This window comes from Carassius auratus, chromosome 2 (genome assembly GCF_003368295.1).
Source record: "Carassius auratus strain Wakin chromosome 2, ASM336829v1, whole genome shotgun sequence".
NCBI classification, from domain to species: Eukaryota; Metazoa; Chordata; class Actinopteri; order Cypriniformes; family Cyprinidae; genus Carassius; species Carassius auratus.
This window is the reverse complement of record NC_039244.1, coordinates 14,678,418-14,693,323: the sequence shown is the minus strand read 5'-3', so window position 1 is coordinate 14,693,323 and position 14,906 is coordinate 14,678,418. Positions and strand designations below refer to the sequence as shown.

At 39.6% G+C, this 14,906-nt stretch overlaps 1 protein-coding gene across 3 annotated transcripts in view; it reads left to right on the top strand.

Moving 5' to 3' along the window:
* fbxl7 (F-box and leucine-rich repeat protein 7) overlaps positions 1-14,833 on the top strand; it is a 31,936-nt gene extending 17,103 nt beyond the window's left edge. For all 3 annotated transcript variants that reach the window (XM_026285494.1, XM_026285485.1, XM_026285477.1), the window contains 2 exons: positions 7,220-7,825; positions 13,527-14,833. In XM_026285494.1, the coding sequence (XP_026141279.1) occupies positions 7,220-7,825; positions 13,527-14,263 (1,343 nt within the window). In that variant the 3' untranslated portion in view covers positions 14,264-14,833. The remainder of the gene's footprint in view (positions 1-7,219; positions 7,826-13,526) is intronic.
* Positions 14,834-14,906: the final 73 nt, after the last annotated feature.

Sequence of the window (14,906 nt, the reverse complement as noted above, 5' to 3'; positions counted from 1 at the left end):
ACCTGAATATCAGTTCTTAACATCATCTCTAGCAAGTAACTCTCTTTCTCCTCTCATGTTCCATACTTGGATCTGGATCTGCCTGTGGAACCCGCTCATCCACTCATCTTTCTGTCCCTCATCATCATCACTGGTGGCATGTTGCTGCATAGTTGTCTGGCTCACTTCTTCACTGCTGCTAATATTTAACTGCCAGGTGCTGCTGCTGGAAAATTTTGCTATATATTTCAGTTCGTTTGGGACATTTAGCGGCTTCAGTTTTTTACTCGCGGCCGCGTTATGCATATTGTTTGTTTGTTTGATTCTATTCTTCTATCTAACGTTAACGTCTTTGTTGTTCGTTTCTTCCTACTCTTCCACTTCTTACTTGGCGGCCACGGCCAGTGCAGCTGGCATCAGAGTTAAAGGTGCATTGCTGCCACCTACAGTACTGGAGTGTAAAACAGATTAGTGGGCAAAAAAAAAAAAACAGGTGATGACTGCATGCTTGGCGGGTGGTGGGCCGGCCCACCAGCCGTCCTGGAGTACCGGCCGTTCTGTGATTCTCCAGATCACACAGATGGCCAGTCCGCCCCTGCTGCCTCTTCACAACATGGTGGAATCTGTGACAGCAACAATAAAGTTACACATTCTTTCTTTGCGTGAACATTGGTGTGCCGTTATGCAAATCTTCCCACACAGTGAAGTAGACATGTGGGGGGCGTGTTTAAACGAGGTTTTTAGGAGGGTGTGGAGGAGTCTTAACTTTTATAAAGAATATCTCTTTGGATTTTAGACTTTAGTCTTTGCAACTTTAGGGATCTAATCTATTCAAGAACAGATCTATCTGTCTGACTGTCTGTCTATCTGTCTGTCTGTCTGTCTGTCTGTCTGTCTGTCTGTCTATCTATCTATATAGACACATTGTATCATATAGTGGGTACGGAAAGTATTCAGACCCCCTTAAATTTTTTACTCTTTGTTATATACAGCTCACAGTGCATTTCAGAGCAAATGAGTATCATGAGGTCAAAGGAACTGCCTGAAGAGCTCAGAGACAGAATTGTGGCAAGACACAGATCTGGCCATGGTTACAAAAACATTTCTGCTGCATTTAAGGTTCCTAAGAGCACAGTGGCCTCTATAATCCTTAAATGGAAGACGTTTGGGACGACCAGAACCCTTCCTAGAGCTGGCCGTCTGGCCAAACTGAGCTATCGGGGGAGAAAAACCTTGGTGAGAGAGGTAAAGGAGAACCCAAAGATCACTGTGACTGAGCTTCAGAGATGCAGTCGGGAGATGGGAGAAAATTGGAGAAAGTCAACTATCACAGCAGCACTCCACCAGTCGGGGCTTTATAGCAGAGTGGCCCGACGGAAGCCTCTCCTCAGTGCAAGACACATGAAAGGGGCTTGAAGTTTACTTAAAAACACCTGAAGGATTCACTGGTCTGATGAGACCAAGAACATTTTGGCCATAATTCTAAGCGGTATGTGTGGAGAAAACCAGACATTGCTCATCACCTGTCCGATACAGTCCCAACGGTGAAGCATGGTGGTGGCAGCATCATTCTGTGGGGGTGTTTTAAGCTGCAGGGACAGGACGACTGGTTGCAATCGAGGGAAAGATGAATGCGGTCAAGGACAGGGATATCCTGGACGAAAACCTTCTCCAGCGTTCTCAGGACCTCAGACTGGGCCGAAGTTTTACCTTCAAACAAGACAATGACCCTAAGCACACAGCTAAAATAACGAAGGAGTGGCTTCACAACAACTCCGTGACTGTTCTTGAATGGCCTAGCCAGAGCCCTGACTTAAACCCAATTGAGCATCTCTGGAGAGACCTGCAAATGGCTGTCCACCAACGTTTACCGTCCAATCTTTCAGAACTGGAGAGGATCTGCAAGGAGGAATGGCAGAGGATCCCCAAATCCAGGTGTGAAAAACTGGGCATCTTTCCCAAAAGATTCAAGGCTGTATTAGATCAAAAGGGTGCTTCTTCTAAATACTGAGCAAAGGGTCGGAATACTTAGGACCATGTGATATTTCAGTTTTTCTTTTTTAATAAATGTGCAAAAAGTCAACAACTCTGTGTTTTTCCGTCAATATGGGGTGTTGTGTGTACATTAATCAGGGAAACAAATTTACTGAATGATTTTAGCAAATGGCTGCAATATAAAAGAGCCAAAAATTTAAGGGGGTCTGAATACTTTCCGTACCCACTGTATATGATTAAATATGATCTATACAAGACCTACACTTTTTTTTTTTTTATCTTTCTTTAAATTTAATTTAATTCTGCTTCAAATTCAAATTCAAAAATTGGACATTAAAAGACATTCTCAATTTATTTCTCAATAGAACACACACACACACACACAGTGGAGTAGTAACAGTATTGCTATGAAATATACTTGGAGTGGGGCCTTTCTCACCAATAATAATAAAATTGCACACTTGGAGTGGACCGGTCACTGGATGCTTGAAACTAGGTGGAGAAATTGCTGTTGCTCCCCTCACATACTCTGCTATCAGGTAGACGTGGGGTGGAAAGAAAATATCTGGAGGGTTTTTCAATGTAATGTGAATAAGATGGATTATATTCCAAACTTGCAACTTTGATTGATGTGGCATTTGCAGTTTTGAAATCTGCACTGCGTGTTTAACACAACTGCTGGAGCCGAATGTTTCGTTTTGGCTAGCAGTGATTCCCCTGATAGCTGTGCAGTCATCTGTGCATAAGTAAACAACATGAGTGAGTGGGTCTGACCTCCTGTTCACCCTCACTCCAGACCCTTTGGAGTCTGCTCAAAACATAGAAGCTAGCCCCAACTCCAAACATCTCATTTTCATCCTTCAAAAGGTAGAAGATTTGGAATGAGATTATGGTTAAAGGGTCCTGTCTTAAGATAAGCACCAATCTGGATTAGGCATATTTGCGAGCAATTACCCCTGGAACACTCCTGAGATGAAACACAACTTTGTAAGCGTGATTCCTTCCAAACCCTTCTTTTTTTGGCCATTTTTCCACTTGGTGTTTTCAAAAAGAGTTCGTTCTGTGAGCATAGCGTAACCTTGAGATCAGATTTGATTATTCAGAAGCAGACTATGAAGTATTTCTGAACAAAGGTCTTAAAGTTCAACAGCAGGAAGCTTTTGTAAGAGGAACAACTAATCAGTCCCAGAGCTGACAGCTGTGCAATTAATAATGCTTGTACGGGCCACATGAGCAGCGTCGTCGTGTATTATAGAGGTGTGCAGAAACACATTCCTGCTTGACGTTGTTTAGAGGTTAGTGAGTGACGGGATGCTGAACAGCTGGAGGAGTGACGAGTCTGAGAGTTCACAGCAGGTTTTGCTAAAGTGAGTTACAGGGTAAAATGGCATTCCTCACATTCTCATCTGTCATTGTTTGGTCTGTGTTTTTAAAGATCTTACCTACATATATACCTGATATACCTACACCTATATCTCAATCCCAGGACATGGGAAGACTAGACAGCTCAACCTGATTTTGAACATTTGCTCTTAATCTTTTGGTTTTGAAATTGTATTCACACAATTTTTAGCCGTTAGGGGATAGTTTTCTCAAAAATGAAAGTTCTGTCATCTGTAGAGCACAAAAGACGATACTTAAGCGGTTTTTATGTGCCGTTTCATAAACAAAGGCTTAAAGGGATCGTTTACCCAAAAATGAAAATTCTGTCATCATTTACTCACCCTCATGTCATTCCAAACCCGTATGAGTTGCTTTCTTATGTTGAACATAAATATTTTGAAGATTTGAAGTAGGAAAAAAAAACTATGGAAGTCAATGGGAACCATCAACTGTTTTATTACCAGCAATCTTCAAAATATCTCAATTTATGTTCAACATAAGAAAGCAATTCTTACGGGTTTGGAACGACATGAGGATGAGTAAATAATGACAGAATTTCCATTTTTGGGTGAACTATCCCTTTAAGACGTATCCCATCTCCCTGTTAGTTTTGATCAGAGATTTGAAAGAAATTCTGGGAAGGTAAACTGTGTTACTTGGGTTGCAAAGCTGAATTAAAACATGCCTATTCAAACAGGGCCTTTGCTTTGAAACATTGGAGGCTTTGTTTTTGTCTACATTTTATTTCTTTTGTCAGGGCAGGCATTTGTCAGTGGATTAAAAGGCTAGTTGGCATCTTGTCTCTAAAGTAATTTAATGTCTGAGACCCTCATTACACTTGCCTGGAATACCAATCCTCTGTCTATTATGCACCATTGATGGACTTCATCTCTCTGCTGAAAAGAGTAAAGAGACAACCCCTAAACAATTCATACAAACGGCACAAAGGTAATTCACATTTTTCAAGGTTCGACTACCAATTATCTGTAGGAAAAACCGTTTAAGTTGTACATTGACATTAATAATGTTTTTGTTCAGCTTCAAGTTTCATGTTTTCACCTCATTTTCATTAGATTGCAACCAGAACAGGCATGGAACAGTCTTAAAATAAATGCAGTAATGAGATACTATCCGTGGCTTGATGTAATTATGGCTCCTGTGGCATTATTTGTGGTTTTGGCTTAAATTTGGCCAAGTTACTCCTATAAACCAGAAGTTTTGGGGGATTTGGAAGAAAATAACTGGAGCAAGATGGACCGTAAGAAGCTGTCTGAAAATGAAGCGTCAGAAGCAGGTTTCTCCATATGTTTGTGGTCATTAGATTGGTGCACAGCCACTCTTGTCGAGGTATCACAGATGAACCATTGATTTAAAACTAATGGAGGATTAGTAGATTTTTAATCCTGTTTTTAGCAGCCTGACACACACTCTCCAGCCCTCAGTCCACAGAGCCTTAAGCTGCTGAAAGCCCATTGTGTGCTTGGGTAATGCATTATTATGAATGTGTGAAACAGACACTGGCACTCTGATTACGGTTGCTGGTTTACTGTTTATTCAATCTGTCAAAGAGAACAATCTATGCTTCTACTTGAGTCTATAAACTGTTAACTCAGGAAATTTTCTTTAAGCCTTTAAGAGTTCTGACAAAAGGCTACTTTACACTTCTAGCTTTTAGCAAGATAAATTGAGCAAGGCATGCCTTGGTGGTTAAAACCCATGTACAACTTTCAGACATGCACTGTATTCTTCCACACATTTATGGCAAGCAAAATACTGACCATGTGGACGGACAGATGGTCAAATGCTCATTGGATTATTTTCAAAATGCTGGAGAACATGATCATCAGGTTTAAAACATGTCATGGGGTTCAAGCAGCTGGCTTTGTCATTAAAACAAAGGGAAAACAAATCAGAAATTCATTGTTTTCACTCAAATTGCCATGCTGATAATAATATTTGTAATGGAAAAAATAATACAAAATAGAAGCAAGTTCACTTGTAGTCTTCTGATAAGACGGCAGTAAGGTCCAGGTCAAAAACAGTTCAGCCATCTGATAATTTGGCTCATCATCCAGTTTGGACAAGCCAATGGTCATAAATTAAACCTCGTCAGATATATACAGGTTTTTCTAGCAGGGTTGATATTATAGCTTTGAAAATGACCAGCAGAAACTCATCCTACTGATTGTTCAATTAGGAGCTAATGGTTTGCATTAGCTATGTAAGGAAATAGCATCTCCTCATGGCAGTGTAATTCAGCTGGTAGTGAGGGTAATAATCTAGCGTGTGAGTCAGGGCTCAGTGCCAGCCTGCAAGGCCACTTTCAATTCTTTGTCTCTAGTGGTGGCATTAAAACATAATTGGCTTCTGCTTCTGCTTCTAGTGCCAACTGTAGAGGCTCCCCGTAACATCATGGGACTTTGTCTGCTCTAAGGAGGACTAAGTTTGTGAATGTGGTGGCTGTACCCATTCAATCAAAGTTAAATGTCTCACTCACTATATTTCCTTCTGGCACTTTTAGCTGTGTGGTGGTTTTGTCCTTACTACTTTCTTATTTCTTATAGCATTTTTTATTTACTGTTGTATTAAAGTTAGAAAATAACCAGACAAAAAATCCGCTGATAAATTAATACTGATATGCTGAAATACTAAAACACTGCTAAATAGAGAGCGTGACCAGTGTATTCTGATTCCCCAATAAATTACATTTTTACAAGCCGGATCTTTTGAATGAATCCCAAACGTTCAACACTGTCAGAGTAGTGCAATTCCAGAACGAATTACTTTAAAGAGCTGTTCTTTTTAGGAAATGAAAAACATACAGCGGAAAATACAGTCTGGATCCTGAACGAATGATTCTAATGAGTTGCATCTTTATAATGAATCAAACACAGCTTAGAACTAACTGTGGGACTAACTGGTTCCCACTGAACAGGGAACATTATGAGACATTTGGCTAACGTTCTGGCAAGGTTCTCTCAAAATTATGAAGAAACATTATTCCAGTAATGTTGGTAGAATGTTCATTTTAAGTGATCTTGTCTTCAGTAATGTTCTTAAAATGTTAGAACAAAATCATTAATTTATGTTGTTCATTTAGGAAACATTAATAAGTAACATTTCCATAATGTTTGCAAAGTTATAAAATGGATTGTTCCCTTAGCAGTCAGGGACATCAGTGTGCCAGCATTCTGGCTTTCATATTCGCATCAATGGAAGCATATTCCTCATATATGCCATATGAACACATTCTGCTGTTTCCCATTACTCAACACAGCACACTGTGAAACTGTAGGAGACTGAAACATCTGTCAAAGGGAACAATGGGGTTATCATGCCCATAAATGAATTGAAATAACAGACTTATGGCTTGAGTTCTGCTGAACAATACATATTGCGGTTAAGCAGCTCACAGTTTTATCAAATGATGGTTCGGGAAGGACTAAATCAGGCCTGATGCATTAAATGTGCGGGTTCAGTGATATTAGGCATGGATCGGGACAGATCCTGCAGCGGAAGAACTTCACGGGAGATTAGTATGTGAATGTGGTTTTTGCAGGCAGTGTGTACATGCTACATTTCATCAAGACTGCCAAAGTCATTTTTCTTAAAGCTATGAAACACTTTCTACCTCAGTCATCATTGCGGGATGGAGCCAAGGACATCGCTTGTGCAGAAAGACAATGCATTAACTGAGGAAATGACTTGGAAAGGAAAGACTGCGATTTGTTTACATTATTTCAACAACTTGTCTGTGTTACATAATGATGTTCTCAGAGTGGTTTGAGTGCAATATCATAGTGTGTTCTTGTCTTTCTCTCTATTCCTTTCCTGTCTGTCTTTCTATTTCCCCTCTTCCCAGACTCGGACCTTAGCATGCGAACACTGAGTACTCCAAGTCCAGCTCTGATTTTGCCGCCTCGTTCATCTCCAGGCATGCTTAATGGCTCCTCCACGTCTTCCTCCACGTTCGGCACGGAAACCATCGCCATGGTCCACACGCCACCTACTTCCCTTACCCATCCTCAAAGGAGCCTGCGGCAGCCGAGGGATCTGCAGGGGGCGCCCATCGACATCCTTCCTGACCATGCTTTCCTACAGATCTTTACACACCTTCCCACCAACCAGCTGTGTCGGTGCGCCCGTGTTTGCCGTCGCTGGTACAACTTGGCGTGGGACCCTCGCTTATGGAGGACTATTCGTCTGATGGGAGATGTGCTACATGTGGACCGCGCGCTTCGGGTTCTCACCCGCAGACTGTGCCAGGACACCCCCAATGTGTGTCTGACCCTGGAGACGGTGGTGGTCAGTGGTTGTCGGAGGTTGACCGATCGAGGACTGTACACGGTGGCACAGTGCTGCCCAGAACTCCGTCACCTAGAGGTAGCCGGCTGTTACAACGTGTCCAATGAGGCCGTGTTTGAGGTGGTGTCCCGCTGCCCCAACTTGGAACACCTAGATGTTTCAGGTAATTTATCTTGAGTGATAATGTTCGGTTGTATTATTAGTATTTCTGTCCTAAATAGTTGCTAACCATATGAGACCCAATAGCTCGGTCGATCAGAAGATATTAAATGCTTAATGTACAGTTATAGTAGGATTTTGGACCAATGAGATTTCACACTGTGCAGGGTTACCCATCTACAAAAAAAAAAAAAAAAGAAAGAAAGAAAGGAAGGAAGCGATCATCAAAATAGGTCACATTTGACTTGGTTAGGACACAGTGTAAAAGTCACAGTAAGCACTTAATTATTCATATATGTTTTAACTAACTTTATTTACTTATAATTTATAATGTACCTTTTTGTATACATTTTAAGTGTATTGTTTCAACTGGTTTTGCTGCAGAACCCAGATTTTACATTGGACATCAAGTGGCATCCCAACAAAGCATCAACATTTTGTATTTTACAAAAATGTTTTATCAGTTTGATAAACTATTTCATGAATTACAATGGCCCATGAGTATGCTAAATTATTTAAATTATTCATTTTTATCATATTTTCTCGTAAAATGTACTGCAATAATATATTTTTATTTACATTTAATTAACTTTTTTTTTTTTTTTTTTTAGAGTAGTTTTGTTCATGATTTCAAGAACGAGAAAGTTGCATTTTCTATTTGGATTCATCTCAGATTTGCCCCTGCAGTTTACTGCTAAAACAGACCTGTGATCCAGTTGAGATCCAGTTTAACACAAGCATGAAGAGAAGAAATAATGTTTAAAGTATTGAATAAATGTATAAAGTAGGCCTGTCGCGATAATAACTTTTTGTTGTGCAATAAATTGCCCCAGAAATCAATGCGATAAATTATATTATTGTCATTTTAAGACCATTTTCTGCCACTGAATATATGATCATAATATAACAGCATAATAATGCAAGAAAGGCCTAGACGCTTTCAAATGACAATAAACGTTTAATTCTTAAGAATATTAACATCATGGAAATTAAGTCAAAATATTAGAGACCATAAAAAACTTGAATAAATAGTAAATAAATATTTTCTAACAAAAACGGCAAAGTAACAAGTAGAAAAATTTTTAATTCACAATTAACTTGCATTAAGATATTTCCATCTACAGATTTTTCCCTGACCTTCATTTCTCTGTAAATTCAGGGTGCACTGTATTGCTGAAAAACACAATCCCTACTCATCAGTCAGATGTTCGTATTCACAAAGCCACAGATCCCTAAACAAGGCCATATCTGCAGATTTTTGCAGAACTTTTTTTTAATTTGAACTAGCACCGACTACACCACATTATGTGCGAGAAGCTGCAAAAAACACGGCGCCAGTGGAATGCAAAAAACATTGTGACATTCATTTTATATAAATAAAATGGCAATATATTGTGTCACCAAAAATTTAATATTCATACCTATATTGTGCGAGAAGTCGATATATTGATTATTACGACAGGCCTAGTATAAACTAATGTATAACGTACTGGAGTCTGCACTAACACAGTTATAATTCATTTGACATGTAGCTGTGTTGGTCTACAAACTCAAAACACAGAAGGATTTTTATTCAGCTGTATAAATGACTTCCTGACTCTGAGCCAAACAGCCTGTGCTTCACCTGCTTTGTTGTCCAGCACAGGAAACAGTTGAGTCTTTTTTTTTTCTCTCTCACAAAGATTATTCTGAAATATCTAGGACTTCCTCTTGGAAAAGTTGGAAAATGTATTATAGGTCTGGTATTTTATCTGTGCTCTATATACTTCCCAAACGAAACATAAGAACCAGGACCTCTGACTTTAAGGTCCTTAGGGAAAATCTGCTACCCCAATTTAGAGAATCAATAATCAACTGTGTTTTGTATAAAAATAATAGCTATAAAGTCAGACTATTTCAAGTGTTTATTAAAAAAAAGTACCTTTTATATTAATATTTGTCCATTTGTCCAGTATATATATTATAGCATATTTATATAGTTTTTTCTGTTCATGTTTTTAATGACTTTACCTGGCCACTTTTATCTGTATTTCTTAGAACCATTATATTTCACAGAGGACCATATAGAAGTTTACTATTTAGGATTTAGTGAATGAGTTTTTCAGAAAATAATACTCATTCTAATCATATCCTCAAGTCTCTTCCCTGGTGTTTTATTTCCAACTTCCTGTGCTGCACTTCCTGTTCAAGCAAGTTGTTTTTTAATGTGTGAGTGCAGGGGTCCGGCTGGGGTCCCTCTGCTGTTGGACTGGAGCACTGCATTCTCAATGTCCTCCTAAAGGGGAAGTGGGGATCCCATCCCCCACTCCTCCTGATATAACTCATTTCAGATGTCTCTCCAAGGTTTAAATCAAACCCTCGCCTGCCATTTTCATGTTCTTTAGATATTCTGCAATAACCTTCAGCTTTAGTTCTACTGTAAAGTCTTTTGTTTGTCTGATGATGGTGTTTCATAAGTTAAATCAGATGCTAGAGGTTAAGACCAGACAGCAGAGTGGATACATTTCTCAGATGGCGTGTTTTAGATCAAGGCTTCCTTCTGTGATTTCTGTAAAAACACATTTGGTGTTTCTTTTCATGTGCATCTGACAACATGAAAATGTCTTCAGTCTTTTGGGAATAAAGTCATCACATACACATGGTTCTGAAGAAATGTTTTTGAATTTTTCTTTTTCCTAATGGTCAAAACTGTCCCTATAATTTATCTTCAAAGATGTAGTTTAAAGTTGAAATGTGTAATTTTTTGTTAAAATTCTTTCTCCTCTGCCAGCTTAACATGCAGAGACAAAAAAAATTGTGGACCATTGACACTCCTAATTGAGATTGTAGATAGAGTGTCAATGGTCCATTTCAGAGATAGGTAGCGGTAATGCACATATAAGTCTATCATCCACTGTAAAGCAAGAAGAAGAAAACGCCTCAAGCACAGACTGTGTTTACCAGCAAAAGGTAAAGATGCAAACATGTAGGACAAGTAGAAAATGTATCCGTACCTACCCTGATTATTAGCCTACTCTTGAGAGAGAACTTATTTGGTTTTTGAGAGACTGAGACGCGCAACGCGGCTGTTTGATTGGTGAGCGCGCTGTGCTTCTTCCATTCATTCATATCATATCGTAGCGTAAGATTAAAATCATTGCCTTTTAAATATATACGAATAATATAATGTGTACAATGTATTATTATAGGTAAAATTAACCTTGCAAGGATCTGATTTCTGAGAGATGCACTGAGAGGCAACAGCAGTGCAGTGTTTGATTTGCACTCTTTTCATTCGTTTACATTCATTCACTTCACACTCATGACTTTAGAGGTCTGTGTATAATATTGTGATGATCCCCTGACTCAATTGTTATCTAGCAAACACCGGACTGTGCCAGCTTCAGCCGAGTTTTTGAAGCCATTATCCGAGCCATTATCCGTTTTACATGCAACATAGATAAGGTCATAGACAGTAACAGCTCCACACAATATTATAATCCTAAAATTCACGTCGTACTTGCAAACTCTTAGTATGCATTAGGTCTATGGTTAATGAATGCTCAAGTAGTCGATTGTTTCCGACAGCGCTCAACTAGTCTATGCAAGCCCTAGTACAGTAAGTACCTAGTACCTAGTAAGGCATCAGTCATTTTAATTTTTGACCACAGACATAATGTCAGCAAACAGCAGCATTATAAAGTAAATAAAGTACATATAAATAATTTGGCTAGTGTCCTTTAGAGTTTAGCTCCAACCCTAATTATACACACTTGAACCAGCTAATCAAGCTCTTACTAGACACAATAGAAACTTCCAGATAGTATTAAGGCCAGTTGCAGCTGAACTCTGCAGGGCATTGCCCCTCCAGGATCTAGTCTCTCGCAACACATACATTGTCAGTAGTGAAGCATGTGGTCTTGAAGAGGACCATTTCTCTCATTTGGACTCGGTCTTGAAGAGGACCATTTCTCTCATTTGGACTCGGTCTTGACTTGGACTCAAAACTTTTGGACTTGACTTGGACTCGTACCTCTTTGGACTCGGTCTTGACTAGTCCTGGTATCGGACTTAACTTGGACTCGAAGAAGCTGGTCTTGACTACAGCTCTAGCTCCAGGGGTCAGTTGCATAAACATAGCCACTATGTCTGTGAGAACTAGTTTGACCAACTAGTTGTTAGCCAAGTGGTAATCAGACTTACCTTTTGGATTCAAATGACACCATTCTCCCTTTTTATAACTGACTTTAAGAAGTAATGACCAGACTTAAAGAAAAAAAATTAGATGACTAACTTTTTAAGACTTGTCTAAGCGGTTTATGTAACTTGCAGGAAAGCTCTTTTCATGCTGAGCCAATCAAAACGACCACAGCTGATTACAGTTGAATGTCTTGACTTTGTGTGCCATTGAGAAGGTGATCATTTCGAAGGCTGCATACGGCAATTCATTTCATTTCCGAAGAGCAAGAAGAACACTCCGTATGCAACCTTCTTTCAGAGGAATTCGAAGGATGCATGTGGTGTACCTTTTGCTGCTACAGATAACCCACAATTTCTTCCCATCGCCGTATACAACCATAATATATTTTAAAAAAAGGGGTGCACCGGTAGATGTAGCGCTACATACAAGTGAATATATGGTGTTTAAATCAAAGTATTTTCAGGTTCTTCTTTAAGTTGTATTAACTCAGTTGGTATGTGGTAAATAGGATTACAAGTGTTTAGTGTTTTTTATATGTTGAGAATGTATGCTTTGCTATCAAGGCAAGAAATTAAATTGTTTAACTCTCTGGTATTTTACATATAACTAATATGAGAGTGCAATGACACTATAAAGGTGCTTGCATAGTAACATGATACTTCCTGTTTCCTTTTCCACCCATCCTACAAAGGCCGTCTCGTTTAATTCTGGATTGAGGACACTCCAGAGGATGCAGCCTTCCAAATGAGACTAATCAAAAAAATAAACTTTTTATTTTTATTTTATTTTATTTTTTATTGTCTGTTGGTGTTATATCTTTCACTTGGATGTTATAAGTTGCACTGAGTAAATACAGCTGGATAAAACAAAAACTGTGTCCGTTATCATTTCAGGCTGCAAAGAAACAAAATGTGATTATTTTAAAGCGGGTGATTATTTTCTATACCCACTGTCAGTTTATAATGCTAGAAGCACATAAATTGCACGCTTAAACACAAAGGTGTGTTTAAATGTTTCAAATCAGGTTCTTAATTTTACATACTGTGTACGTGTTAGGTAGGTTTTTTTGTAGTATGTATGTAGACTTTTGTAGTATGTATGTGGACTTGCACAGTACATGTCGATTTTAAAGGCAAGCGTTAACAAACATAAACAACAATGGAGGAGTACATGGTACTTTTGTTGCTGCTCAAGAGTTTGCAAACGCTTCCTCAAAAAACTGGATTTACATCGCCAATATTACAACCAACAACGGAGATGCATCATATAAAACAAATAATCATCACTTCCCTACAGTACTGTTTATGAACAAGGTGACAGCACCAACTACTGGCCTGGCATACGTAATGCAGAATTTTGGCAGTTTTCGCAGATATGTGTAAATGCATCGTTTTGAAAACGTTGTCGTGTATACATTACACTTTTTTTAAACGCAAGGGAAAATGTTTTTGACTACATTGTTGTCATGTAAGCATAACCTTATTCTGTTTATATTTTTCTATAATTCTGTTTTTGTTCTCTGCAGGGTGCTCTAAGGTGACCTGCATCAGCTTGACACGGGACGTGTCCATCAAACTCTCCCCTCTTCATGGGCAGCAGATCTCTATCCGCTATCTTGACATGACTGACTGTTTTGCTTTGGAAGACGAAGGCCTGCACACCATTGCTGCCCATTGCACTCAGCTCACCCACCTCTACCTGCGGCGCTGCGTGCGCCTGACTGATGAGGGCCTGCGCTTCTTAGTCATCTACTGCCCATCCGTGCGGGAGCTCAGTGTCAGCGACTGCCGCTTCATCAGTGACTTTGGCCTGCGGGAGATCGCTAAACTAGAGGGCCGTCTGCGCTACCTCAGCATAGCGCACTGCGGCCGCATCACAGATGTAGGCGTGCGCTACATAGCTAAATACTGCAACAGACTGCGTTACCTGAACGCTCGTGGCTGCGAGGGACTGACAGACCACGGCATTGAGCACCTTGCCAAGAACTGCCTCAAGCTCAAGTCCCTGGACATTGGGAAGTGCCCGTTGGTGTCAGACGCCGGCCTGGAGCAGCTTGCACTAAACTCGTTCAATCTGAAGAGACTGAGTCTGAAGTCGTGTGAGAGCATCACGGGCCGTGGGCTGCAGGTAGTGGCGGCAAACTGCTTCGACCTTCAGCTGTTGAATGTACAGGACTGTGACGTGCCACTGGAGGCGCTGCGCTTTGTCAAGCGTCATTGTAAACGCTGCGTCATTGAACACACCAATCCAGCCTTTTTCTGAGAGCTGCACTCATTGGATTGTGTGGACTGATTTGAGACGATAATCTCATTTGACCTGGACCGGTGATGTCTCTGCTAGACAACACAGCAGAGATCTGCACTGCTGCACCTCTGTATTTAATTTGCATGGTTGGGAGAAATCTTAACTTTTTTTAACCCATTTATTTATATTTTTATTCACTTATGTATTTTTGATTACTCATCTTGTCTATGCCAGATTGTATGCCGTGTAACATGTAAATTTAATCATGAATGCAAATTATTGATGCATAGAGGATTACATGATGTGACGTTAACCAGAAATTAAACTAGACACATTTTGCAGGAGTACGGCAGCCCGCATTTTTAGTTTTTTTATTGTTTACATTTGATATCTCTGTTATGAATTTGTTTCATCATGTAAGCCTTGCCCAGGAATAATACCAAACAGTGCCCTTTTGCTGTGACGTTCACCTTTGTAATGGTCAATAAGGCTTTTTCAGGTGTTTAACAAATGGAAGACCACAGTGGAATAAAGAGGTCTAAGCCATATTAAACAGAATCATGATGTCTGTTTTTATGTAGCTAACCTGCATTAGCCAGGTTCAGGAATGAGAAAACAGAGCAAAATATGCAATTCATAGTTTTCAAGTGACGTCACACCC